The sequence below is a fragment of the Patiria miniata genome, unplaced genomic scaffold, assembly GCF_015706575.1.
Source record: "Patiria miniata isolate m_02_andy unplaced genomic scaffold, ASM1570657v1 HiC_scaffold_22, whole genome shotgun sequence".
NCBI lineage: Eukaryota > Metazoa > Echinodermata > Asteroidea > Valvatida > Asterinidae > Patiria > Patiria miniata.
The window spans coordinates 8,353,410-8,380,183 of record NW_024037061.1 but is presented as its reverse complement, the minus strand read 5'-3'; the positions used below and the strand labels follow the sequence as shown (position 1 = coordinate 8,380,183).

The 26,774-nt window shown below is 39.4% G+C and overlaps 2 protein-coding genes across 5 annotated transcripts; one reads left to right on the top strand and one right to left on the bottom strand.

Annotated features, from left to right (window-relative positions):
* Positions 1–458: 458 nt before the first annotated feature.
* Positions 459–16,666, bottom strand: LOC119730316 (major facilitator superfamily domain-containing protein 1-like). The gene is made up of 13 exons (XM_038203154.1): positions 16,477–16,666; positions 14,599–14,699; positions 14,188–14,285; positions 13,614–13,669; positions 12,433–12,576; positions 11,261–11,346; positions 6,917–7,072; positions 6,004–6,137; positions 5,300–5,414; positions 3,780–3,917; positions 2,701–2,843; positions 1,834–1,948; positions 459–1,313 (listed from the first exon to the last, which is right to left on the bottom strand). Exons 1-13 carry the CDS (start codon positions 16,490–16,492, stop codon positions 1,131–1,133), a joined length of 1,485 nt encoding a protein of 494 aa, XP_038059082.1. The 5' UTR covers positions 16,493–16,666; the 3' UTR covers positions 459–1,130.
* LOC119730315 lies at positions 16,453–24,455 on the top strand. Of its 4 annotated transcripts, none has more exons than XM_038203150.1 (5): positions 16,453–16,540; positions 18,716–18,995; positions 20,027–20,089; positions 20,368–20,631; positions 22,845–24,455. In XM_038203150.1, exons 2-5 carry the CDS (start codon positions 18,734–18,736, stop codon positions 22,853–22,855), a joined length of 600 nt encoding a protein of 199 aa, XP_038059078.1. In that variant the 5' UTR covers positions 16,453–16,540; positions 18,716–18,733; the 3' UTR covers positions 22,856–24,455. The 4 variants fall into 4 exon arrangements, with proteins under 4 accessions (XP_038059078.1, XP_038059079.1, XP_038059081.1 ...); XM_038203151.1 differs by lacking the exon at positions 16,453–16,540 and adding an exon at positions 16,689–16,769; XM_038203153.1 differs by lacking the exon at positions 16,453–16,540 and adding an exon at positions 16,844–16,857.
* Positions 24,456–26,774: the final 2,319 nt, after the last annotated feature.

The following is a 26,774-nucleotide window of genomic DNA, read 5'->3' as shown; positions in this document are numbered from 1 at the left end:
AACATGAACCCCATTCACTCTGAACTTGTTTGTCCGACTTGTGACGATGGCATTAGGGCTGTGCCAAATATTCAAATATTACCGCATATTTGAATAGTTGTTTTTCTATTGAGGTGAAATGCAATGAAATATAAAAGGGGGAAAAAGTCTTTTATTTTATGACAAAATTTCATTCCAAAAACTTAGGCCTAGTTCGAGCAAGGACTATAGTTGACCAATGGTTAACTAACGTTTGCCCGAACTCTGTCTAGTCGAGGGTGGTTGACTACGCTCGTTGACTATTTGGAACCAACCTACTGGGGTTGGTTGCTTAGCTGGTAACCAATAGCCGCGCGCATTCATAACGTTAGCAGAGAGCCAGGATCCAGAAGATGTGCGATGACATTTTGACCAACATTTGACTAGGGACGTTCGCACGTTGCTATCAGTGCGCAGGCGTAAGGTACGTACAAATCAACCACTAGTCGACTAATGGTCCTTGCCCGAACTTGATATTATTTGAAGTTGTTGCCAGACACTTAGCTGATTAAATGCCCACAACAATCAAATGTAGAATCCATCCGAGAATATAGAAATGGATTTTGAAGAAAATAAAATTTGTGAATGTGCAAAGTTAGCATTCTTTGTAAATAAATGATATACATGTATTGATGTAAATTGTGTTGAAATGAATTATAATGAAACCTTCATGACGGCATTTTTACTGGAAATCAGGTGAACGAAGATCTGCCTTGAGGTATAACCGAATATTCGATCGAATGGAAGGTTGAATACTCAAATATCATTCGAAATTGCTTCAAGCCCGAAAAAGGCATTTTTGTGTAACTGTTCATCCCCTGTTACTTTAATCTGACTTGGGACTTGTTTTTTTTCTGGATTTGTGTACAATTTTACCTTGCAATTTCAGGCCTTTCTTTAAATCCTGGGTTAGATTTCAGCTTTGGCTTCAGGGTAGAGCTTCATGGTTTTACGCCCTTGGCTTCTTTGAGTGTTTGGATCAACTTTTGTCTAAATTCTGTCTCAAGAACATTACAGAGCCAGACTTTGCAGTCTTTTCACCTGATTCAAACACAAATACCTTTGAGGTCTGAATCACAGCCAAAGCTAAAGCCAGCATTTTGAGGAACTGTTTAAGACTTGATGACGGTAGGATCATACATTTCTTCTTTGAGAGGGTCAGGTGAATAGAGTAGGGGTTCTGAATCATTGACAGACAGAGGACTATGTGGGGAATCATCGTCAGTTACTAAACTCTCAGTCAGTGAGGCCATGCGCTGCAATCGTTGACGTCGACTCTGGTTCAAGACACGACCCTAGAAAGGAAAAAGGGACCATGAAATAAAACATCAGCACGATGGCATATAAATTAGTGGTAAAAAGTCGGTTTCTTCTAAAAAATGCTGAAATCTCATGTCGAATCATGACAGTTAAAATAACAGAACTAAAACGCTGTGGGTGAATTTTGAGTTCCTTTAGGCATTCAAACAAACGAAGGGTCACAAAAACCGGACCAATTTTTGAACGATCATTTGAAATTTCAGCCTGTGAACGAACAACCAATGTCGGATGTCAAAAAGAGTATTTCAATGTTTAAATTAATTCCAATGCAAGAAAATGTCACAAATGCTAAGCAACACAAGGTATCGTCAAATGAACAAAAAAGTAAAACAAAAGTAAAACCAAAAAAGAAAAAGTATTTTACCAATTTTCAATCGTCTGTCAATATTGTTGCTTGCTAAAGATCAATATGGTTACAGCATCCTGCATTAAAATTCCTGTAGTTATGTGAACAAACTTTGGCAAAGAAGCTAAGATTGCGATATTTGAACGAACCTTTCTCTTGTCTGAGATATTGAGAAGCGCTGCCGTTACGACACAACAACACGTGTTAGCAAACAGGAATATCATGACATACTTCCATCGCTGTACTTTCTCCTCATATGGCAAGCTGTGAACAGAAAAAGAGTTTTGAATTGAGTCTGTCGGTTTCAGACTTGGATTCTGATGGAATCAATTACAAGCATTAGCATTAGTCACAAGTCGAGCACTACTCAATTGCAGGTCAATCACAAGTCAATCACAAGTCAATCGCAAGTCAATCACAATTCATTCACAAGTCAATCGCAAGTCAATCACAAGTCAATCACAAATCAAGCACAAGTCAAGCACAGGTTAATCATTTGTCAATTTCAAGTCAATCACAAGTCAATCACAAGTCAATCGCAAGTCAATTGCAAGTCAATCACAATTCATTCACAAGTTAATCGCAAGTCAATCACAAGTCAATCACAAATCAAGCACAAGTCAAGCACGAGTTAATCATTTGTCAATTTCAAGTCAATCACAAGTCAATCACAAGTCAATCGCAAGTCAATTGCAAGTCAATCACAAGTCATTCACAAGTCAATCGCAAGTCAATCACAAGTCAATCACAAATCAAGCACAAGTCAAGCACAAGTTAATCACAAGTCAATCACAAGTCAATCACAAGTCAAGTCCATCACAACTCAATGTCAATCACAAGTCAATCACAAGTCAATCACAAGTCAATCACAAGACAATCACAAGTCAATCACAAGTCAAGCACTAGTCAATCACAAATCAATCACAGGGATTAAATGATTAAGTTTCCTGAGTGATGATGCTTCTCCCCAAATAATATTTTTTCTAGGGTGTATCTCAGATGGCTAACCCACTTACGGTTTATTGGAGTTTCCTAGAATAGCGCCAATGACTTGGTTGCATATGCCAATCCCAATCATCTGGACGGATGTCGCAAACCCCATCGCCGTGCCAATGGTTGCCTGGGTGACCACGAGGGGGATAGATGGCCACAGACTTGCCTAGGTTACAGTGTAAAGGCAGTATTACTTCAACCATGTGTCATGTGACTTCAAAGTGAGAACAGAGGAGTATTGTTTTGTTGTTAGGGTTTGTGGCTCATGATCTGATGGTCAGGGGTTCGAATCCCACTGCTGCATATACGCTGTGTCCTTGGGCAAGCCATTCTATTCCATTCACCGCTCCCACGAAGAGGTATAAATGAGCACCAGCATTTGCTGTGTAGTAACCTGCATTGGACTGGCAACTCTCTTTGAGGACTAAAATGTTCATAATGTGATGTTCAGAGGATCAATTACAGATGCTGTGCCCTTGGGCAAGCCACTTTACCCCTACTCAACTCTCTCCAGCAAGAACTACAATAAACCAAAAAAGAAAGTCCCCCCTTAATACTTTTTTGTCTATTAACTCAAAAACTACTGGGCACATCTTGCTCAAATTATGACTGATCAGTACAGAAATTCCTTAGCAATCCAGCCATACACTTTGTTTGGCCCGAAACAGTGATGATGTGTACAAAATTATGCAATTTATGACAAATAGTACCGAAAAAAAGTTGCCCTTTTGTATACGTGCAAGGTGAGTGTGAACCACAACTTGCACGTATACGAAAGTGCAAAACTGTTTTCGGTATCATTTGTCATAAATTGCATAAATTCGTACACATTATCACTGTTTTGGGCTGAATAAAGAGTATGGCTGGATTGCTAAGGAATTTCTGTACTGATTAGTTGTTATTTGAGTGAGAAGTGCTCAGTAGTTTTTGAGTTAGACAAAAAGTATTGGAAGGGGGGGGGGACTTTCTTTTTTGGTTGAGTGTATCTACTGGTACCTGGGGGATGGGAATAGATATATTTTGAGCTGCTTCATGCCAGGAAAACAGGAGATATGCGCTAACTTGATGACCTTAACAATGACTTGAGACGGACGTTACTTACCGCAGCAAAAGAGTAGGTAAAGCCAAGCCATAGCGTGGACACCAGCGGATAGACGCTGGTAAAAGCCAACAGACCAAACACAGGCAGAGTGGCAATGGAGCAAGACAATGCTAACACGCCACGCATTCCTACGATGTCCTGATATTTAAAAACGCACATCAATATGAAAAGATTAATTTCAAGTGATGATTTACGTATTTTAGGTATGAACAATTTTGCTAAAATGAATTAAATCTGAAACCCATTAGTTTTTGTACCGCCCAAAACCGCCCGGCCTGTTACTCCTTGTCCAAAACTGTCGAAGAACTCTATGGTTTTTATGGCTTCATCAGGGAATAAATACAATGTAATACAATGTAATACAATGTAATACAATGTAATACCATGTAATACAATGTAATACAATGTAATACAATGTAGTACAATGTAATACAATGTAATACAATGTAATACAATGTAATACAATGTAATACAATGTAGTACAATGTAGTACAATGTAATACAATGTAATACAATGTAATACAATGTAGTACAATGTAATACAATGTAGTACAATGTAATACAATGTAGTACAATGTAGTACAATGTAGTACAATGTAGTACAATGTAGTACAGGTGTTTTTTTTGTTAACCCTTTTATTACAACATTGTTGAAAAATTGACCACACGTTGAAACCTCACTTTTACAACGTATATTTTCACTTTTAAGGAGTGATTAAAAACAAGTGTCGTGTTTGTAAAGTTTGTTCCTTGAACTACACTCTTTCCTGTGATGTAAAAATCAAGGCCATTTTGTAAAAAAAATAAGAAAGTTATGCCTGTTTGTTGATCTGGTCCCAGTTACCAAACTGCAAGCCATTTCACCACATGACCAAAATAATGGCACTCCATACCTCAAATTGTGCACGTATGCTTCTGAAACAGTTTTCTATAATTGTATATTCATAAATACCTAAGACAGTTTAACCATTCCTATTGGTTGAGAGCCCGTCACGTGGCCGGTTTTAAAACGGTTGATAAAGACCGGCTGGCTGGTCTTAAACACTTTTCCAGTGTCACATGAAATTTGGACTCCTATGAAAACCTGGTGCCAGCACCATTTCATTAGTTGAACCGTCACAATCCTCTCGTAGTCATGCACAATGAGTCATTATTTCATAGTCCTAAATTCACACTACACTGGTACACCTGCGTTCTGCTGATAATTACCCTCGCCTTCTGTTCGGGTAACTATCAGCATCCAGACTCCAACCTGCCTTGAACAGAGTGTTTAATACCTCCCAATCACACGTGTATTCCCTTAATAACATTATGAATAAACAATATCATTAGAACAATCTGGAAATACTCTTGTCTCTTTTTCAGCTGGTATAGTTGACATGTGGGCAGCAAAACATACTAACACACCAGCTTGTTGAAAAGTAGTGAATGTATCTGTTGTGTGTGAATGCTCTGTGTGTGGTTTCCTTGACAACAAAAGTCCCCCATGGTAAGGAAAGGGTTTATCACTTGATACTTACAATCAGAGCCCCTAGGAACGGAGACAGGAGGAGTGAGACATCATATACAGCTCCTGCCAAGTAGCCAGGTACTGGAGACTCCTCGGTGAAATTATACTTGTCTCGGATGAACTTACTACAAACAAAAGATACAGAGGAGCACTTGTGAACAAACAGGACATCAACAGACCACCAAGTAGGGTAGGGCGGGACCAATATGTATTTTTATATTAACAATTTACAGTTTCTGTTAACCCTCGCATTCTTCTGCACTTCACAACCCTTCAAGTTTAGAAAAACCAGTTTTGCCCATAGAGTTAGCACCCACACCAGCGTTGGAGAAAACTGGCTTTTTTAAGAAACTGCTCCTAATTATTCATATTTAGTTATTCCGCATTTTCTTTGCATTTGATTACACCTGTGAAGACTTCAAGCCTGCTAGACTGATGCTCTGACCTTACAATTACCCAAAGTCTATAAATTGCTCCGTTTCATCTTAACTGGGGTCAGGGAACCAGACTACAAGAACATGATTGGTTTTCTTGGTTTTTCCAGCATCTACAAGCCCAAAACGTGAACAAGTAGTTTTAACAATATTTGCTATAACATACTAAACCTCCAAATCCATTTATTTCTGAAAATTGCAGCAAAGGCAAATGTTGTACATTCTCTTTAACCATTTGTAGGGTTGAGGAATTATTCACTTGGATTTCCAGTGTTTGTACCTTGCATCTGCCACAAAAGGGAAGACACCGTTGTAGAAGAACATGATCGTCAAGACAACCAGCCAATATGATGAAGTGAAGTAACGGATGTCACTGAAGTGAAGCTGCTTAGAGCTCTGCTTCACGTTAGATTCCTGAAATAAGGACATTCAACTCTTTTGTTAGAACAAGTAGTTTTCATTGTCTTTTATGTCTACATGATTTATGTTATGTAATTTAATTGTAAAGTTGAATTGTTTCAAGATGGCGGATGGATTCTTCTATTTTCTCGACTCTTTTGCTGATACAAAATTGTGTCCATAAGAGCCACAACGCATTCTAAAATAGTTACAATTTTGATGGAAACAAATAAAAAGACAATATATTGCAAATTTATGTATTAAAAAAAATAGGCGGGCGGAAAAAAGGAAGCAGGCGGGGACAAGAAACTGCTTTAATTTTTTTGCCTGGCCTTAGGCCCCCCCCCCCCCCAAGTTGGTCTCTGGTCAGCGCGCGTGTCGATTTTAATCATGCGCGTCAATCTTTTTTTTTCAAATTTTCCGCAGTAGTTTCGACAGTGATCTCTATTGCCGCACCACCTTAAATGTTGTACCAAGGAGCACCAAGGAATGGGGAAATTGCACAAAGGCAAGCGATGGAGGGCACCAAGGCAAATGATGGAGGACACCAATGTATATGAGGACACAACAAAAGCAAAATAGTACCCACCTTGTCTGTACAATCAAAGGTTAAAAAAAAAAAAAAAAAGCGTCGCCGCATCAATTCCGGAACTTTGGTCTGACCAGAGACCGCCTATTTCATTTTTTTGGCCTTATCCTAGGCTGAAAAGCATTCTCTAACAATGTTTTATTACCAATGAGAAAAAAAATTGAATGAACACCAACGAACTGACCGTTTCGGTTTCAACTCCTACCTGGCCAAGTTGGCGAACTCCATATATATCCAGACCACTTGTGACAATAGCCGCGACAAACCCCAGGGCACACAGGAAGGCACCACCCCACAGAACCCAATTCAGACCAACTTTATCTTCAATGGACTTGGTGAGGAAGAAGTTCAGTACGCTTCCCTGTAAAGGAGACAAAAAGGTGGGAAATGGATGTGAAGTGACCTATCGCCGTTTGTGAGTTAGTCACGCCCCTTAGACAACCCTATGGAATTTTTGTACAATAAGTTTTGTTTGTCTTAGATTTTGCACGTTCTGTGTCCATTTGTATATCATGTAATTGGACAATATTTTACAAGCTGCGTTGACATGATTTTAATGCGATTCTGCAGCTTAAGACTTTTCTTTTTACAAAGGCATTCGTATAAGGTTTTACTATTATCTATTTTAAATGTAGGTTTTGTTTTTGTAATTTTAAGTTGCATTGTTTTGACAGTGTTTTCTAAAATATCTAGTGTTTTTTACATTTAAGACTAATGTGTAATTCGAATTCGTACTTTTAATATTTTAGCTACTGTTCAAATTTTGTCATGCGCATTTGAACATTTTATGGTATATGCGCATAATAAATGCAATTTTATTATTATTATTATTATTATGTTAGGTCAATTGCCCAGAAAAAAAAGAAATTTAAAAGTGTTCAGCAACTACAACTTGACTTGCTACACCCTGAGTTATGAATGACTAGTAAAGCTGGTGCCAGAGTACAAAAAATATGTTACAAAACGTCTGAATAAATCCCCGTCATCTGATCGGTGGGTCATTTTACAAATATAACATGGTTTGAGGGTGGACAGTCGATATTCGCTCCCGAGGTATTGGAAGTTGACAAACTAGTTCCCGAGGCGAAGCCGAGGGAACTAGTTTGTTAACTTGCAATACCGAGGGGAGCTAATATCGACTGTCCACCCGAAAAAAAAACATGTTATATTTGTTTTACTATACCTCATACATATTCAGTTGCCAATTTTTTCATATATATATATGCACCTAAAACAACACTTTTGGAGAAACTTGTACAGCTCACAAAAAGAACATTGTTGCTCATTTTCACTAGTTCGGTCGTTTGCAATACAGTTGTAAATACAGTAATTCTGGTTCTGGTTCTGGTGGAATACTGCATAATCTCCTCAGCAGGGATTTAATATGGATGTAATATGCATTATTATGTAATATAATATTGCTAGTATACAACTTTCTTTTGTACAGGAGGCATATTTATTGTCCATAAATTTTCTCCACTGAGTACGGCATCATTGAGCCGATGTTCGCGCGTGCGTACTACACCCGTGCGACAGTTCCTCGATTGCTTTGTAAAGCGCATGCGTAGTAGACTGTCCCATGGGCAACCCGTGCGACAGTCTACTACGCATGCGTATTTAACCTGTGCGTGAATCCTCGCGCGTGCGTTTGGTAAACAGCAAGAATAACATCTGGCACGTGATGGTGAATTGACCAGTGAGAGTTCGGCACTCGATCATGAATATGGATGAGGTATAGTAATGATCACATGTCATTGAATTATCTGTTCCAACACACGGCCTGGCCGCACCTAGGGCTGTGCCGAATATTCGAATATTCGATTATCGATCTATTCGGTTATTCGATCGATAATCGAATATTCGAATATTTATTTTCGAATAAGAATATTCGGTGGTGATATGCAATGAAATAAAAAGGTGGAAAAAACCTTTTTTTTTTAACAACAAAAGTGTATTCTCAAAGTTAAGTTTCAAGTTGCTGCCAAAAACCCCCATAAAAGTATCTTGTATATATGCCAAGCAATAATGCCATACATATATTACTTCTGCTTTGGGAGTGCTTGCACTTGCAGTAAAGCCAACCCATTTTTTTAACGCCGGACTGCAACACCAATCGCTGATGCTTCCGACAAGATAAACAAGACATTTTGTCTTTCATGTCTTCACAAAACACTTCCTGACACCTTTTCATATCAAACTTCTAGCATGAGTAGTAACGTTTCCGTTGTCCGTATTTTTGTTTGTTGTTGTCCTACTTACAATCCCTACTTTCAAAAGAAAACCGCCGCTGTTTTCCCCGATGCGATCCTGGCAAGTTTCCCCACGCATTGGTGTCATGTACATGTGTGCAGCATAGGAAAATGCAGCGTGGCATTGGAGAGGAGCACGTGTTAATTTGCCCACGTGCGCAGTGGGAGGGGCTTTACTGGATCGGCGATTGACATGCGAAAATGGCATGCCAACATCGATGTAGAAGACCTCTGCAATCTCATGCAAAGAACTTGATTTCTTTTTTCTGTGTGGGCCTTTGTATTTTCAGTTTTCATGTACTTATTTTGAGGACGTACTGCTCGCACAGGGTCGCACAAGAAGCGGTACATTACACTGATACAGCGAAGCCAATTCCCCCCAAAGTTTTCCATCGCCTGTTCAATTGTGTCGAATGCACGTGGTTATAGGGAATCGCCTTGCACGCAGTATGCTGCCCACAGCACGTGGCGGTGTTGTAGAAAACTTGTCATGAACCCCAACATTACATTAAAACGTTTTGAAAACCTTGGTTCATTTACGTTACGGACTCTGGGATTTTTCTAAAAGAATTTCTTGTTTACTTTTAGGGGTAAATTTATTATGGCTGTTAGATGTTCGCCTCAATGCCTCCGTAATTATATACATGTACATGTACAAAATAATCTAGTTCTCTCAACTGATCAGAGCACCCTTTTATCGAACACATTTTCGTTCGCTGTCCGTCAGCTTTGTTCGCTGGGTTAGTCTGCTAATTGCACCCAATATTTGCACAAATAAAACATATATAAACACTTCAAAAACTAGTTCAGCAATTATACTTTCAGTAATAAAAGCGGGAACCTCTGGCTTATGTCCTCCAAGTCGAGCAAAACGCAAGAAAAAGGGCAGACAACAGAGAGGATTTCAAACTCAAAAGAGCTCTCATTTTTTTCGCCAGACAGACTTTGCGGTCAACTCACCGCACCGTACCCCTGATTCCCAGCATAGAAAACCACAGCTAGACAAAATGTATCAAAATGTTGCAAGTTGGAATATCCAAACCTTTTAGTGGCCTATTTGTTAGAAAGTTATCTCCAGAGCACGCGCTTAGCCAGACAAAAGAACCGGGTCAGCGCACCTGTGCCCTAATTAGCCTGCCAACAATGCGCCCGCCGGAGCTCGGCTGGCGATTTTTTTGGGGGGGGGGGCCTGAAATGTCACCCTTCGTGTTTTGGGTACACAGCTGTAGGCAAACAAGGAAATACTGCTTTGCACGTGTCAAGCTGGGGCGTGTGTATGCCGCGCCCACGCCCATTATTTGCATAAACTTAAATATGCATTTACAATTCAAAGACCCATATTTCATTGAATAAAGACATTAAATATCATAGGTTTTTTTCTTAGAGTTTTTGGTTGTTGAGAATAAGTTTATTTAAAATGATATAAAATCATTTCCTCAATTCTTGGTGACAAAAGTGCGAGTTATTATTATAAAAGTGATTTTTTTATCCTCAATACTGTGACTAGGAAGTACACCGTTTTGTAGACTTCAAGAAGCTTCCAGTAATAGATATGCTCGGTTTCCTGTTTGCGAGTTAAGGGTCGGAGAGTCACAATAGCTGACGCCACCCGCCGTGTCTGGGGTTCACGGCTTAATACGTCCCCCATGCAAACAAGGAATCCTTCACTCTAGCTTCTCTGGTTATTGTTAATCTTTAAATTACTGACGACTGAAGAACAACTGATTGTTGTCAAATACCTGACTTACCTGTGAAGAAATCATGCATGGCATGCTGACGTGCGCACGTACGTTGACTACATGTACATGTATGGCATATTTTTGCCTTTGAGGGAATTTGGAATGGCCAAATAACCGAATATTCGAATATTCGATCGATTGGAAGGTCGGACATTCGAATATTCAATTATTTGAATTGACTCAGCCCTAGCCGCACCGCAAAAATAGAAGTTCTATTCCATGGTAAATAAAGGTTCCATGAGACACAGTCCCACTGTTGTTGGAATCATAACATGGTTCTAATGGCTCTGATGCTGTACATTCATTCACATGTAATGGTGGACAATGAGGAGAATTTATGCAGGCTTGTATGTAACAAATAATGAATGTCCCACATTCGTGCAATGGATAGAATAATTTAATTCGGTGACAGATGAAATGTTCCATTCCACTTGGCCTCAACTCATGGAATAGAACATTCCATCTGTCACATTCCATCTGTAAAGCGAAAAAAAAAATGAGTAAAAAGCTTGATCGCAATAACAAACAAAACAAAAACAAAAATGGGGAATCATCACGAACCAATCTTGAGAATGTCAAAGTGATCCCAAAAGCAAAGGCTAGCTCCTTGTCTCTGAACCAGTAGGCAGTGATACGATTCTGGACGACTGTGTGAAGCAAAAATGTTTTAAAAGCAATAATAAATATCTTCCATCCCTTTCAATTTTAACTGTAAGTTTGTTCTGTCAAATTAAGGATATGTTACCTTATGGCATGAGGCTAGTCATATGCATCTGCAAGCGCTACTTATTTGGGTAAATTTGTCATTTATGTTACATTATTTATTATCATCACAAAACTACATACAGTTTCATGGTATTACATTTCACATGACCAAATATTTGGGAAAATTTCTCTTATTAGTACAGGGGCAAGTCCAAGAATTGGCGCACACTATGTCACATAAGTAACCAAGGTTTAACCCTCCAAGATATTCATGGTTTCAGTGTTCTTTATTCTACTGTTGGGCATTGACAAGGAAAATACCCACAAGTATTTTTATGTTATTAGTCTCTATGGTGATTATGTAATCAATGAAAACCTTGCATTACGTATGGGACAAATCGGGGACCTTTTCTTCGACTTACCCACAGATAAGTTTGTTCTCTTTTGCCTTTGAGAAAGATTTTGCAAGGAACAAAAAACTCAGCGCTCCAACCTTAACAAATATGTTACTTGAAATTTGGGTTGAAAATATTACTTGAAAAGCTGATGAACTGTACACTTTGAGAACCTTGATCAAATATGAACGTCAGTAATGTAGCGTAAACCTTCTAGGCCCTTGTCCTCCAAATCTAGCAAAATGCAGGAAAAGGGGACACACACACGCAGGATTTCCAACTCCAGAAGAAAGTCAACTTTACAGCAAAAAACTATGTGGTCAACTTGCCACACCGCTCCCTGTACCACAACTGCTGGTTCCCAGCATAGAAAACACACAGTCTGAACAAATGTATACAATTGTAACAACTTTACCCAACCCTGGAATCTAGCCAAGCCCTGCCCACGAAAGTGAACAAAAGAACCCCACTTAAGCAACCTATTTATAGAGCCTATTTCCGGAGCGCGCACTAGCCAGACGCAAAACCAGGTCAGGTGCGCGCCGCTGGCGCCAGAGCCCCTCCGCCGGAGCACTAGTGCTAGAAAGCAATGAAAACAAAAGTGCTGCATAAACTGTCCGTTACAATACTTACTGGTCAGCGAGCCGTTTCCTGATCCAAATATCAACCTGCCAATGAGCATGATAGGAAACATGGCGTTAGTGCCCTTGAGCATCGCTCCTGCGGCAAACGTGCTGGAACCGATCAGACACAGGCCGGAAAACAGAAACAGTCCAACTGGAGAAACAGTCCATCGAGAAGAAAAAATAAGAAGGAGAAAATTCAAACTTTTGCTTCCTGGGCAATGCCACGGAATAATAAACCTAAATGCCAAAACTTCAAAATATCCAAATATTTCTTCAAAAATGCCAAAACTTCAAAATATCCAAATGCCACAAATGACACAGGCATATCGTTTTAAAGCATATTATCTGCATTTTATTGAAATATAGTTTATTGCTAACAATGATCAATAATTTAGCTGTAACTTTTAACTGAAATTTTTTTCAATAATTACAAATGTACGTCCAAAAAAAAAATATCAAGTTGTCTGAGTACATCCGACACCATGGTGTTTCGAGCCAATTTCTACTACAGCCAAAAAGTTGGATGGATATTTTTTTTTTTAAATCATTGTAGTAAACTGATACCTTTTATCAGAATTAAAATCCACTTCCTGATTGCAACGCCTGTTCAGCAGACTAATTTTATTGGCTTGCTCAAATAATGAAACATGGCTAGGCAGAGTACACTGAACCAAAGATGTTGCGGGCAATTCTGCGGATTGCAGGTTCCGGACGAACCATCGGGTTCTGATGAATTGCCACAAATCATGATTTACTGTTCATGCATGTAGTCCGCATGTCCATGTATGTCAAGTTCACAGTAAAGTAAAAGTAAAGTCTGTCACAGGCCAATGTGGCCCATCTGGCCGGAGTTTATCTCCGGTTTCAGTAGCATGAAACGACTGAGAATATTCTATTCCCCCTGGACAGGATGCTAGTCCATCGCAGGTTAAACTCCCCAGCTAATGCCGGTACCCATTATACTCCTGGGTGGAGAGGGGCAAGTGGGGGTGAAGTGGCTTGCCTAAGGACACAATATATGACCAGCGGCTGGATTCGAACCCCTGACCCTCTGATCATGAGTCACGAACCCTAACCACTAGGCCACACACTCCCCTATGTCAAGTTCATATGCGGGGTCAAATTAAGGTATGCAATGAAGGTTTTTTGGGCTATACATGTATTTGAGTCACAACCGTGATGACTCACCTCGATTTCCAAGTTTGTCGATCAAGAACCCAGCCCCAATCACCACTATGGCATTCCTGTACAATGAAATATTTTCAAAAAAATAAGGATAAAAAAAGTACAATACAGATCTATACAACAAACCACTTTTGACAATATATCTCTTCGGATCTTACTATCTGACATTTGGGATTCACTATCATTAAACCAAACTGAAGTAGGCAAATTTGGTGCTGAAATTGTGTTACTACTATTACAGGATATATTCCACATGACAATCTTGTGCTTCTGTTATTAAAGAAGTTGTTTCCTGGAGTTTTCCTCAAGATCCCTGAATACAAGTCAGGGATCTTCAACAAACTTACATCAGGCATATATGGCAACAAGAGATGAACTGGTCCAATGTCACGTCTAGAACTTTTCCTGATTTTTTTTTCTAAGACCCTTGAATAAAAGTCAGGGATCATAAACAAAATTAAGGCCATGCATAAATGGCATGCAGGAGATTATTCTTGTGTGGCATCATGTCTAGAACTTTTTCGGAATTTTTCTGTAACATCCCTGAATACAAGTCAGGGATCTTCAACAAACTTACGTCCATGCATAGATGGCATACAGGAGATTATACTGGTCCGGCGTCATGTCTAATCCCTCCACACAGTCAGTTTTTGTTGCATTTATGCATGTGATATTCTGCAAAAGAGTATAAACCTTTATAAATTCACATATTTTTGCAAGTGATGAGGAGTTTCACATCAATATTTTGATCTTATGGTACAACAGAGCATATACATTTGATGAGTGGTATTTTGGGCATAACTCTTGCACTGTATTGCTTACGACTTACATGTAGGCCTATAACATTAAATTGAAGAATAGAAAAAATTGACATGAAAGAAAAAGTTGCACACCTTTTGCCAGACATAAAGTGCAAATATCAATGTGAGAATAGAACAAAGAGGAGCAGGTTTTTTTAACCTCTGCCTTTACTAAGTTAAATACTTACTCCTTGCAAGACTGCTTGGAGAACGCTGGGCATGTCAAAACAAAAGTAGGTCCCAAACGTCAACATGCAGTTGAAGAACAGTACCACAAAGCGGTAGTAAGCTGTATATAAATATATAAATATATAAAAGATATAAATTGAACACAAACTGAATTTGAATACATCCAGGAAGTTCTGTGGCAAATCGTTGTAAACTTCTTTGATTGTAAACATTTTTGGTTACTGTGAATTTACGGACCCCTCTCCCGTTTTATTCCTTTGAGTGTTTTTTCATCATTCTGCAACCTTATTAGTTAAGCAATGATTCTTTTGATTTTAATCGAGACACCCTTTTCTCTGTAGAATTTCATTCGGAAAGTTTTCCACACTAGGCCACCACTTGTTTTCAATTAATTTTCAAGTGCCAAAAAGTTGCATCCTTTATGGTTATTTCCTCCACTTTCCCTCCTCTACTCTCACCCTCTCCTTTCCTTTATTCCTATTTATTAATCAGTCTCTTACTTCATCGAGATTCGAACCTCGGACTTTTGTTTCAAACACAACACTTTCACCACTAGACCGTGCACGATCGCTTGTTGCAATAATCAATCTTTGGACGTATTTAAAGTATCCATTGAAATAAGACTAATGAATATTTAATAAACTAAGAATTCATGAGAAATTAAATATTCATAATGATGTATTGCACTATCATTGGCCGGCTCATGCATTGACGATGTCATGTGTAACGTACCGCTAGACTTAAAGAAACTTCAATCACTATGGCCAGGTGCCTCCAACTTAGTTCTGCACGACGTGTGCATCCAAAATGTGCTCTCAAACATGGCCATTAAAACGAGATCGCCATAGCATCATCATCATCCTAAAAATTTGTTCATATTGCCGAAGCTTCGTGGATTCATCTTGAGGTGAAAATTGATGTTTTTGGCAGCAGGTAAGTGGTGGCCCAGTATGGAATTCCTCCCGTAAGTAATAATTTAATAATTAAACAAGAATAACTTTTAAATTGCTAAAATTATTAAGCCTAACGTTACAATAGCTAGGCTAGTCACTACACTAAGCCAGTAGTGAACATGGTGAAGTATTGTTGATGTACCCTAACATGGCGCGGCCCCCAACGTGGCACACTTTGATATTTTGCCTGTAGCGCCTAGCTAGAGCAAAAGTTTTTCTGAACACTTTCGTTGATGAATCACGAGTTTATCTTTCTGTTACAAAGTTAAAAGTTAGTGCACAGTGAAGTTGAGTGAACCCTTTGTAAATGTCCCCCAAAAAATAAAAAATAATTTGCTGATAAATTTCTAGTGGGTACATCACTACATGTAAGAAGAGATAATAATTGTTTATCAGAATTAATCAACTTTACAGAAATTCTTAAATGTTAATTTGGAATTTTCCGAGATTTATTCAAGTGCGCCACATTGGGGAACACTCAGCCGAGTTTTTGTGCCCAATTTCCTGACGCCACCGTTTTTTAATTTCGGAATAAATTTCATGAAACCGAAATTGTTTACAGAGGTTAGGCCTAAATAGCAAGCATAAATAAGGCAACAGTTTTTAAAAACTTTTAAAAAAGGAATCTTTTTGGGGGGGGGAGAAAGTCAAAAATAGCACAGGGAATGCATCTGACCTGAAATATACAAGTTTAACAATCACCAACTTTGATGTTTAACAAATGGTTCTTAGTTACAAAGTTACATTGCAATAAAATTAAAAGGAAACTAATCTGAGATGTCACAACCCTTCCCACCTCCCCCCACCTCCCGCCCCGCCCCTCCATAACCGCAATGAAAATAGGCAGGTTCCCATCCCTGATATTGATAATACAGCAGAAGCAATAAGGGAGTCCAGGTTGCTTCAGCGTGTTCATCAACTCACTTTGCGATGGATCCATTTTACTTGCCGCCCAGCGAATAAATTTCCACTCAGACCCTTGATCCACGTAAGTCAATGGAAGCTCTGATGATAAGAAAAGATACAGATGCCGATAAACATGGGGAAAATATCCAAGAAATCAACTACGTCCAAATCGTGAATACGTTTGTGAGCAGCTACATTCCATTTCCACGGCATCCGCTACACAAATCACATGATGGATAAATAGCGCCCTCCATTGAGCAAAATTTGCCATGTTATTAAATTTTCCGGGGTGTTGACGTGACCAGTGACAGGTAGTATACATGTACTTTGCCCCCCAAAAACATATACGTTGGGTGGGGTGGGGGGGGGGGGAGTATAACTGAAGACATGATGTGGGTGGTACGCTTCCTAGTGGGGCTTGTTTACTCTGCTAATTAATGATTGGAAATTCGATGTAGACGTCGCACAAACGGTTGAATGGGGTAATCGCGATCGTGTAACAATTACACTCATGATTGGTTTCTCCATAGAGCAAGGAACAAAACTGCTCTAGGCCTATGGTTTCTCTTAGTAATAATACCTCGATCCTCCAGTATTTCTGGGCAGATAAGGCTTTGCAACCCAGTAGCTTAAAAATAGCAAAGCAACCACTCTTTTCCTCAACAAAACTTATATTGTTGGCTTACGATCATCCACTGTACCGATTAACAATAACGATGAAGCAAAATCTCTTTATTTGTGGCAGCAAGCGGGGAATTCCAAAGGGGGCAGTTTTGGCGTTGAAGAAAAGAATCCTGCCTAATTCTGCGCAGGGGACGCTTCATGAAAAATATGTGCTGTCCGGGCCATGTAACTCAATATAAACATTTTTTTTTACAGACTTGTTGGCTTTAGGAAAATATATTTCCTGAGCTTGTCAAACATATTTTCTTTCTTTTTCCTTTCTTTTTTTCAATGCCAATACACTTTTCGTAATTTCACGATTATTTTCAATATCCCATTTTGGAGATTTATACAAAGGCCTATATTTACATAAATAGATTTTATACATATTTACCTATTAAATGTAGATCCCAATGATATTGTTATTCTGATCATCCCAATCAACAGAGACAGTCTTCAAGATGTCAAGATGTTTTCGGATTTTAAAACTTATGACCAAAAGAATTCCAAAATAATATAAGAAATGTGTCTTTTACACCCTTGTAGAAACTGCAAATTCTTATCTATGACATCTTAACTATAATACTGACGATATTGGGAGCCCAAGAAAGGTCACCTTTCGGTCATATTTTCGACTTCTGCAGGCCCGGAAGCATCTGCCTGCATTTGTAATTTAATAGTAATTAGCTGTAAAATGCCGATGTTTTTCATTTTTTGCCTGAATTCCCAGGTAAAGCCTTCAATTTCCACATTTTTTTCTGCTGCAGGTTAAAGTTCGTGCATCAAATGATACATGTATGATCCCAGTGAAAGTTTGTAATTTTTTAGGATGCACGCCTTTCAAAATATAACTTAAAGGCGAGTGTGCAGAAATAGGAACGCGTAGCTTTAGGAGGTCTGACGATACATTTATTTTTCTTGAGGGAAAGAATATCCAGACAATACTTCTTTGGTTGCGTTAACTTGCATGACTTGTGCAGTTGTGTACAAAGTAGACTATGGAGATCAAGTCCAGTTCATTTTCAAAGTATTTTCGGAAAGAATTCCATTACAAGGCCACGACTCAGACCTCCTGCACAAAGTCTATGGGCAATGACAGAAAAAGTAATAAGTATTAACAAAGAATTTTTGCACTCCTAAAATAGTGTTTCTTTCAGATTTACAACTTTTGGTACTTTTCAGGTCATATTAAGGTATATGAGTGGTGGCCTTGTATGGAATTCTTTCCGTATTTTCTAACAGCATTGGATATGTTCATAATCATCATGTTGATGAGGTTGGAAATGTTTCTCAGTCCCCAATTTATGTCTTTTCAACATTTTTGCAATGACTGACGATCATATTGTTTTCAGCGCGCACCAGCCACATGCAGATTGATAACAGTAATACCAGAGATCATTGTGATGTACGCACCTCTATGGCCGGCTGGTGCACGCCGAAGGCGAAAAGAAGATGCATTTAATTTGCATATTTTATACGCAACAAACCGTTGCGGCTGAAATTCATCAAATATTGTTTCCTTTTTTTATGTTTCCATTTCAAAACTATGTCTTTCCTTAACTTTAGTGGATACTCATCCCTGTTTGCCTTACAGATCTGAACTCATCAAACTATGGCGTCCGAAGAAGAGAAGTTTTTCCGTCTGTTAGCAGAACAATACGGAGCCCACTGGGAACCACTGGCAACTCACCTAGGACTCTCAAATGACAGGATAACTCTCATAAAACAAGACAAGCAAAAAACAGAAGAACAAATCTTTGAAATGCTAATGACATGGAAACAGTCCAATCCGCCAGGAGATGTTACAGCACAGACGCTAGCCACAGCTTTGGCTAAATGTGGCAGGCGAGATCTGGAAAGACAAATCTTGGAAGGTACCGGTGGATAATTTTGTTGCAGGAAAATCCTTTTGATTCCCCAGTAGTTTGCTTCAATTCTTTGCTTGTTACTTGTTTCCCTCCATGTCTGAACCAGAAGTTTTGTTGAATCAATGATTTCTGGTCGAGAGTAAATCACAAGATAGTTCGCAAGTCAAATCACAAGTAAATCACAAGTACACTCACAAGTCCAGTCACAGTATTTGTGATGCGATCAAACTTAATGAGTTGTTTGTCCGGAATGTTTATTTGGAGATTCAGGCCAAAATAGGACCACTTCATCACACCACTTCATCACATTTCTTGGTGTTCCGACTTCCATATAGTTTTTTGACTAACGATGGTATCAGCATGGGGTTTTCACAGCAGTAATGCTGAAATTGTGCTCTTTTCAAATCTGTAATAAAAAATGTTTTGACCAGGGTCCACAAACGACTCGTTTGGCTTGATCGCATCACATTTATAAAGAAATAGTTGCAAACAATTATTGTCTTTGTCCGAGTTCATTTGAATAGCTTGTGACTTGACTTGGCACTGAATTACTTGTGATATAAAAAAATTTAGCCAAGATTAATTTCTTGACAAAGAGAGAGTGATGTAGTCGAGTCCACCTCATCCGAGTCCGAGCCGAGTCCACAATGGCTCAAGTTCGAGCCAAGTCCGAGTCAATTTTTGTCCAAGTCTGGCTCAAGTCCGAGTCCAAATTATCAAATCTTAGCCAAGTCCGAGTCCATTCGTGAAAAGCTTTTATAGCAGAATGCTTACATGCACGAGTACACCAAGAATACAGTGACTGTTGAATCATTGTCTTACCATTTTTCTTCAAGTCCGACAGGCAGTCCGAGTCGGCCACTAGCCGAGTCTGAGCCAAGCCGAGTCTAAAAGGCCAAGAGTCCCAGCCGAGTCTCGAGTCCAAAAAAATGGACTAGAGTCTGGACTTGAGTCCGAATCCAGACCGGAGTCCTCCATCACTGTCGGACATTATGCCATCCATTTCATCAATCACTCTCCCTCCCATCCAAATGCAGGCACCTTTCAACCTTCCGAGGATCCACCACCGAGTCCCTGCACGAAAACTGGAAGATCTTTTTGTAAGTTAACCCTCTTTTTTCTCTCAGAAGCAATGTCCTCGCTGCTCATTTGTCATCACGTGAAACCCGAGTGATAGAAATGGTGAATGGTCAGATACGCAGCTAACACTAACAGTTCTCATCCTAAGGTGCTGTGGCACGTTACAAGTCAATCACAAGTCATTCTGTCGCTAGTCTAGCCTCATTACTTATAACCTGACTTGTGACCCACTTGTGATTTTAATTTTGATGGACTCGATAAAAACTCTGTGATTTCTAATACTTTTCCCTCTATCCAGCAATTCCCGATGTTCTCACAGATCAGAAACTTCGGAGACTGTCCGATCATCTAGCAGGGGAGTGGCGTCGCTTGGCCACCCACTTAGGACTTTCATCTGACCGTGTTAGCAAGATTCAACGCGATCACCGTCAGGTGCAGGAGCAGATTTTCATGATGTTGATGGATTGGAAACACAGAGAAACTACCAAGGATCCGCTAGGACGTCTACAATCTGCGTTGAGGGAAATTGGCAGGTTAGATCTGGCTGACAAGCTAATGTTTGGTGAGTCATATTTGTGGTTTCATGCATACATTTTTGATAAATTGTTTATCTTATCAGCAATAACTAAATTGCTGCAAATTGTTTACTGGGTGAATTGACCTGAAATATACAAGTCTTAAAATTTAGGCTGCCAGATATCTTGGTGTCTTTTTTGACAAGGCGAGGAACCTTGAACAGGTCTCTTCCAGTTGTCAATCCTTGTACATGCATCTACGATGTATAGCATCAGTCAGAAACTTACTTACATCATCTGCTGTTGAACATCTCGTTCATGCTTTCATATCATCCAGATTAGATTTTTGCAATAGCCTATTTGTAGGTCCACCACAGCGTATGATAAAACGCCTCTTACATGTCCAGGAAAGCTGACGCTCGCATACTCACCAGAATGAAATCATCTTGCCATCTTGCGCAAACTTCATTGGTTACCAATCCAGTACCGCATACATTGTACATTACAAAGTTCTCCTTCTTACATTCAAAGCTCTTCATGGCTTAGCCCCACTGCATCTGAAGGAAATGTTACAACATCGTCAACTGAGACCAGGTCTGAGGTCATCATCCAATATACTGTTTTCTCCAAGACTTGTTTGGCAACCAATGAGACTGTGCAATTTTCCAGCTTTGCACCATGTCTCTTTTACTCCTTAGACGAGTTATGGGCAGTACAGTATTCATCATCACTCTTCACACGCCATCTCAAAACCCTCCTCTTCAATCAGTTTCTCTCTCACACATAACGACCTTCACTTTCACGCACATTGACTTTTCACTGACTGGACTAGAAACATTTCTGAATATCTTACAATGCAACTCCTTCAGAAATGCCAAATGAAGCTCATTACTTGGGACATTAAGTCCCATCTTGCAAACACAGCTTAATGGTGTTGTTTTTATTGATTCATAATAATAATAAGGGAATAACAGTGTGAGGAGCCGGTCTTCACTGCGTGATAATGACCGGGTGTGGGGGTGACCGCTGTTAATGGACCGCGACATTAATAAATACCTTTATAACGAAATAAGCAGTTAAAATGCTCCAATTTTGTGGCTTTTTCCCGGCGATATTTCCAGACTTTTTTGTGTTCATGTTCATGGGCCATATTTTAGCTTAACAGCTATAACGACATAAACTCAACAGAAACTGCTGCCGTAGCGAAACAAATTACAACAATGTTTTCATATCTTTACCTGATGGAGGAAGCTGAAATCTCGTTTACACATTCCTTGTGTCCGGAATTACAAAGATGCTTGGTTTAGGAAAGGTAAATATGTCGGTGGGTGAAGTGTTTCAAAGAAAATAATCGTAGATCTACGCTTTCGTCGTAAACATCCTCAGTATATACTGCACTGCTGTACGATGTCGTTTCAAAACTTCCTTACGCGCACGCACGCACGCATCCCTAGCAACTGTGTTGCGTACGCACGCGTCAGTCTCACGCGATGGGGGTTGAGCGCATGTGCAGTGCTCAATTGTTAAAAGCTACCGCAGGACTGTTACTATATTTCGACCAATCATTGGCTTGCATGGGGTTGAACGGGGCTTGATCAATGCTGGTTCAGGGGCCATTTATTCGCTTGATCTTTGAAGCCGGTTCATTATCACCGTTAATGACCGGCCACGTGATCGAGTCTCGACCAATCAGAAACCATCAACTCTCCAAGGTATTTATTAATGGGTCATATTCTTGTGAGTTCCATTCTTACACCATCCATGTCGCTCAGCAACCTACATGTGTAACTTCGTTGATCACCTTACTGGAATGCGAGATGACATTGCCCTCGGAGAACAATATGTTAGGACAAATTGGAAAATGATATTTAGCATTTAACTCAGGCTTTCGTCAGGTAAAGAGGAAATCCGCAGGACATCTTGAATGCTTGCATCAAAAGTAAAGGCTTACTCTCTGCAGTGGTGTTGTTGGGGTCAAAGGGGCACCGATTGGGGGCGTTAAAGCTAGGATTTTTGTTTGCTCTGTTTTTCGGGGGGAGGGGGAGGAGGGTGTTGCCGTCCCGTAATTCTGAGAAAAGAGGAAAAGTGGGCACAGTCATGAGGGATGAACCTCCTTACCTTGTGCCCCCCGGCCCCCCTTCTGGTTTTGAGGTTGGTCACAATCATAAAATATTTATTAAAATTAAATGCCAATTCTAAAGACTCAAGATGTTCAAACCACACTTGTGTCGTCTAAACTGCTCTTGATTTTGTGTTACAGATGCTATTTGATGGGAAAAGATGACAAGGAAAGAGACCCAAGGGTTACCAGGATTTTAGGATGTGAGACTTAGTGTAACAGTTGATCACCAGGGCAAGTATCTCTGATGTGATATCTTCTTGTGCCTTGCAGAGTGTCCTTTGGGAGACTGGATCTTCCACAACTTGGAAATGGACCTTTTGATTAGTAGGGGACGGTAATGCAATTGAGAATTTTACAGAAAAGACAAATTTATTTCAAATGAGCAAAGTGTATCCTGTACAGGTCACCATATCATGATGTAAATCAATTAGGTTTTGCCCTTCACCGACGTATAAACACTGTTGACTCCCGAGCGAAAGTTGGAAAAAAAATCACTCGGGTGGGACTCGCAACCCACGACCTCCTGCTTTCTAGTGCAGATGTGTTACCATTTGACCACTGAGCTAACGGGATCGGTTGGCTGGTTCGAATCTGATGTACAGATCAGCGGGTACCGCATTAACTATTCATAAGATGGGATTTGTTTGCGTTGGGGTGATGTAAATCAAATTATGTTGTGTTAAAATCTTGCATTTTGTATTGTACAATTTTGGCACATCTGTCGGATATGCCAAAAAAAAACCTCATGAAGTGCATGGACGATACATAACGGTATCAGCAAAGACTCCCGACAGCGTGATTTGCAGGATGCTTATTTGTGCATCACAGGATTAGCTTTGTACTTTTCAGATGTGTGACCTGTAAAGTATATATATTTATATAATATTGTATGGCTTTGAGGGGGATACAAGAAAATATTGCCTGAGCTGTAACAATATTGCACGAGTCAGAACAACCGACGGGTTCGTGGGCGATATTGGTTGGTCGTGATAACACCCTTTCGCAGCGGCGGGCTATCGCGGCGGCGGGCTATCGCATATCAACCCATAACAACGTCTAGCCGCTAGACTAAAAAGTATCCAAATAGAGCTTTCTGATTATAATATTTGAAAATGTGAGCGGTCTTGAAAAAATGAAAGAAAAACTGTCCTTGGTGTCATTTTAATCATACATGAATAAGTTTGCTTATTTAAAAGTTTTCAAATATCACCTAGTCAGCTTGAATAATATATCAACTGTACATACTTGATGCTTTAAATATTTTATTAAGCTCATTGTCAGTTTAAAGCAGGTGCACTCAAACTCTGACTGTTGCACACAGATTTCATCCTACGCCCATACGCAGCTCTGACCGTCATGTTTAAGTCATAACTTGCACGTGCAATTTAGGGTAGGCACATTTAAAACTGCATTGTGTGTTTTTGGATATTTGAATAATCAAGTTCCAATAATAGAAATGTGCACCCCTTCACAACAGTGGAGTCACCACCATACTCTGTACAGTTAAGTAGCTGTGATACAATTTTATTTACCACATGACCTCACTACAACTTGGGGAGGGATACTGTTCCAAGGTTCTTGGCTTTGTCGGACAGTGTGGTATACATATGCTTACAACTTTTGTGGAGTTTGACAGGGCAGAAACATGTGGTGATAGGTGGTAAAAAATATTGTCATTATTTTCGTTAGACTTACGCACTTTTTTTTCAGAAGTGGATGTGATTGTAGAAAAAAAAAGATATCTTTTGCTTAGGCCAAAAAAAAAGTCTCCGGTTTCTGGTATGGAGCTTGCCCCAATAGTGGTGCGGCGAGGCGCCTTTTTTTTTTTTTTTTTTTTGGCTTCAAATGTCGGCTGATGACTGCAAATGGTGCCCGACTAAACTTAGTGCAAAAATATGGGAGTCCAGAGAGGCCACATAAAGCTTATTCTCGATCATAGCCCCATCTAAAAACACGTTAAAATTGTGCAGCAGCAGGATTCCAGTCAGACCAGTGAGTTTGGCGGTTTTGAGACATCATTTTGTATTGAAAAAAAAAACTTTTTCATTTTGCCGACGCGCATGGCTACGGCGACGCGTGCGCATACCAGAAACCGGAGACTTTTTTTTTTGGCCTTAGGAGAACTTTATGCTGTAAGTAATATGTTTGCTGTTTTCTTGTTATTTCGATGCAGTGTGATAGCAGTTTCCCTTGAAAAAGTTATTTTCAAAGATTCTGATAAAGGATCGAAATTAACTTTAATTGTCACCCGAGTAACAATACAACGGTTCAATGGACAACTCACATTTAGAACAATATACGTGTACAAATAAAACAAGACAAGCGTAGTCAAACAGTTGGTATCTTTTTTTTTTTTTTAATTTATGTTTTGTAAAACAAAACCATTTCCCCTTTTCATATTATTCTTTAAATGGAAGGAAACTCAAACATTTGTTCTTGCAGGCTCTGTAGAACACTTGGTTATTTTTGTTCACCATTGCTCTGACGTTAGCAAGGAAATTGACAAATACTCAAATGTGTTGAATGAAAGTGATTTAATTTTGAAGCCTATTTGAAAGTTTGCAAGATAGAGAATGACTCAGTAAAGATTTGTTTACTCTCTGTGAGTTTTGTGTGTGGTTTTCAGAAGAAAAATGTGCAACTTTGAATAATGTACCAAATGTATGAGTCAACATTAATCTTAAAAGACTGACGCATGGTTGAGGAGTACAAATGTGGCTGGCTCCTATATATAAAAAAAAAAATGAAAAAAATGTACATTTTTCCTTGCAGCTGCTTTAGGTATTAAAATTTTAGAAAAAAAATATACATTTATGTCAGTGAGCTCTTTTGCTTTTGGATTTTGGAAGTAAATGCTATTAGGTATTTGCACACAATGTGCTTAATTGCAATGGCAAAAGCCAGTATTTTTTTAACATTAAGTTGAGAATTGTAACTGTGGCATTAAATGTCTTGCTCTTAAACAATTGTAATGATTTTTTTTAAGCCATTCCAACAAAGTTTTATTTGTGGAATCTAAATCCGCTTAAAATATTTGATTGTGTAACATTTGAAATTTCAAATGTGTGGAATTAAAAAGTTATTTAACTGTTTAATCTGTTTCCTTTTATGTTTTATCAAAAGTTTCTCTGAGAGAATTAGACATGTTTGTTAGTCTTATTTCAAGAAATTTTGGCTTGTATACAATGTCCCCACCTCCATGACTTGGCAATTGTTTTGCATTACCAAACCTAGATTTACAGAACATCCTGAATCAAGACTAGCCCTGTTTTTTGTTGTCTAGAAGAAAATGGGTTTTCATCCCCGTTAAATTCCGTTGAACCATGGAGCTATTATAATAATGACAATATTTTGTAAAGATAGACTGCCTCTTTCCATTCAAATGCCCTTTTCAACGGGCTTACCCCCCCCCCCCAATAATTTGTAAAGAGTGCCCTTTTCTAAGAAGTGCCCTTTAAAAAAAAAAAAGTACTTGTAGGCTGCATCCGAATCAGTTGTCTAGAGCTAGGTCTAGGCCTGCGCCCATTGAAAATACGCGGGGACGCGCTGACAATAGACGTAGCCGTAGCTCTGGAAGCCCGTTTCGGACACGGCCTTAGTCTTGTAGTGCCCTTTTTTGTGGCATCTACTGGTTTGGGTGCCTTTTTCTGAATTTGGCATATTGGCCTGAAACCCACCATAAATTGGCCGTTTGTGTGTGCATAATCGTCGTTTTTGAACAGCGTCTTTCACAGGTGCCCATTTTTCTAAGCAAGTGCCCCTTTTGGTGTCTCCCCCCCCCCCCCCAGTTCGAATACCGTTCCGCCGCCCCTGAACAACAGTTTGACAAGATTTGCCAATCAGACCATGGAGGAATCCTCGCTAAAGGAACTGAAAAATAAACTTGAAGGTCGTGGGCTATCTAAACCTGGCAATATTGCACAATTCGCTTCCTGTGGTAAAATTGGAATCGTCACGAAAAGCAAGCTTGCGCTGATCCAGAAATCTGACACGAAAGGCAATTGATAAACCCAGCAAGGCGAAGAACTCATAGCAGACCGTCAACGGCAGATAAAAATCGCTATTAGT

Coding starts and splice junctions, on each gene's coding strand:
- LOC119730315 (XM_038203150.1), top strand. CDS start 18,734: ATGGCGTCCGAAGAAGAGAAGTTTTTCCGTCTGTTAGCAGAACAATAC. Junction 18,996..20,026: donor GGAAAGACAAATCTTGGAAG/GTACCGGTGGAT, acceptor ATCCAAATGCAG/GCACCTTTCAACCTTCCGAG. Junction 20,090..20,367: donor GAAAACTGGAAGATCTTTTT/GTAAGTTAACCC, acceptor CCCTCTATCCAG/CAATTCCCGATGTTCTCACA.
- LOC119730316 (XM_038203154.1), bottom strand. Junction 5,415..6,003: donor CCTTTTGTGGCAGATGCAAG/GTACAAACACTG, acceptor TTTTGTTTGTAG/TAAGTTCATCCGAGACAAGT. Junction 3,918..5,299: donor CGTTCCTAGGGGCTCTGATT/GTAAGTATCAAG, acceptor TTTAAATATCAG/GACATCGTAGGAATGCGTGG.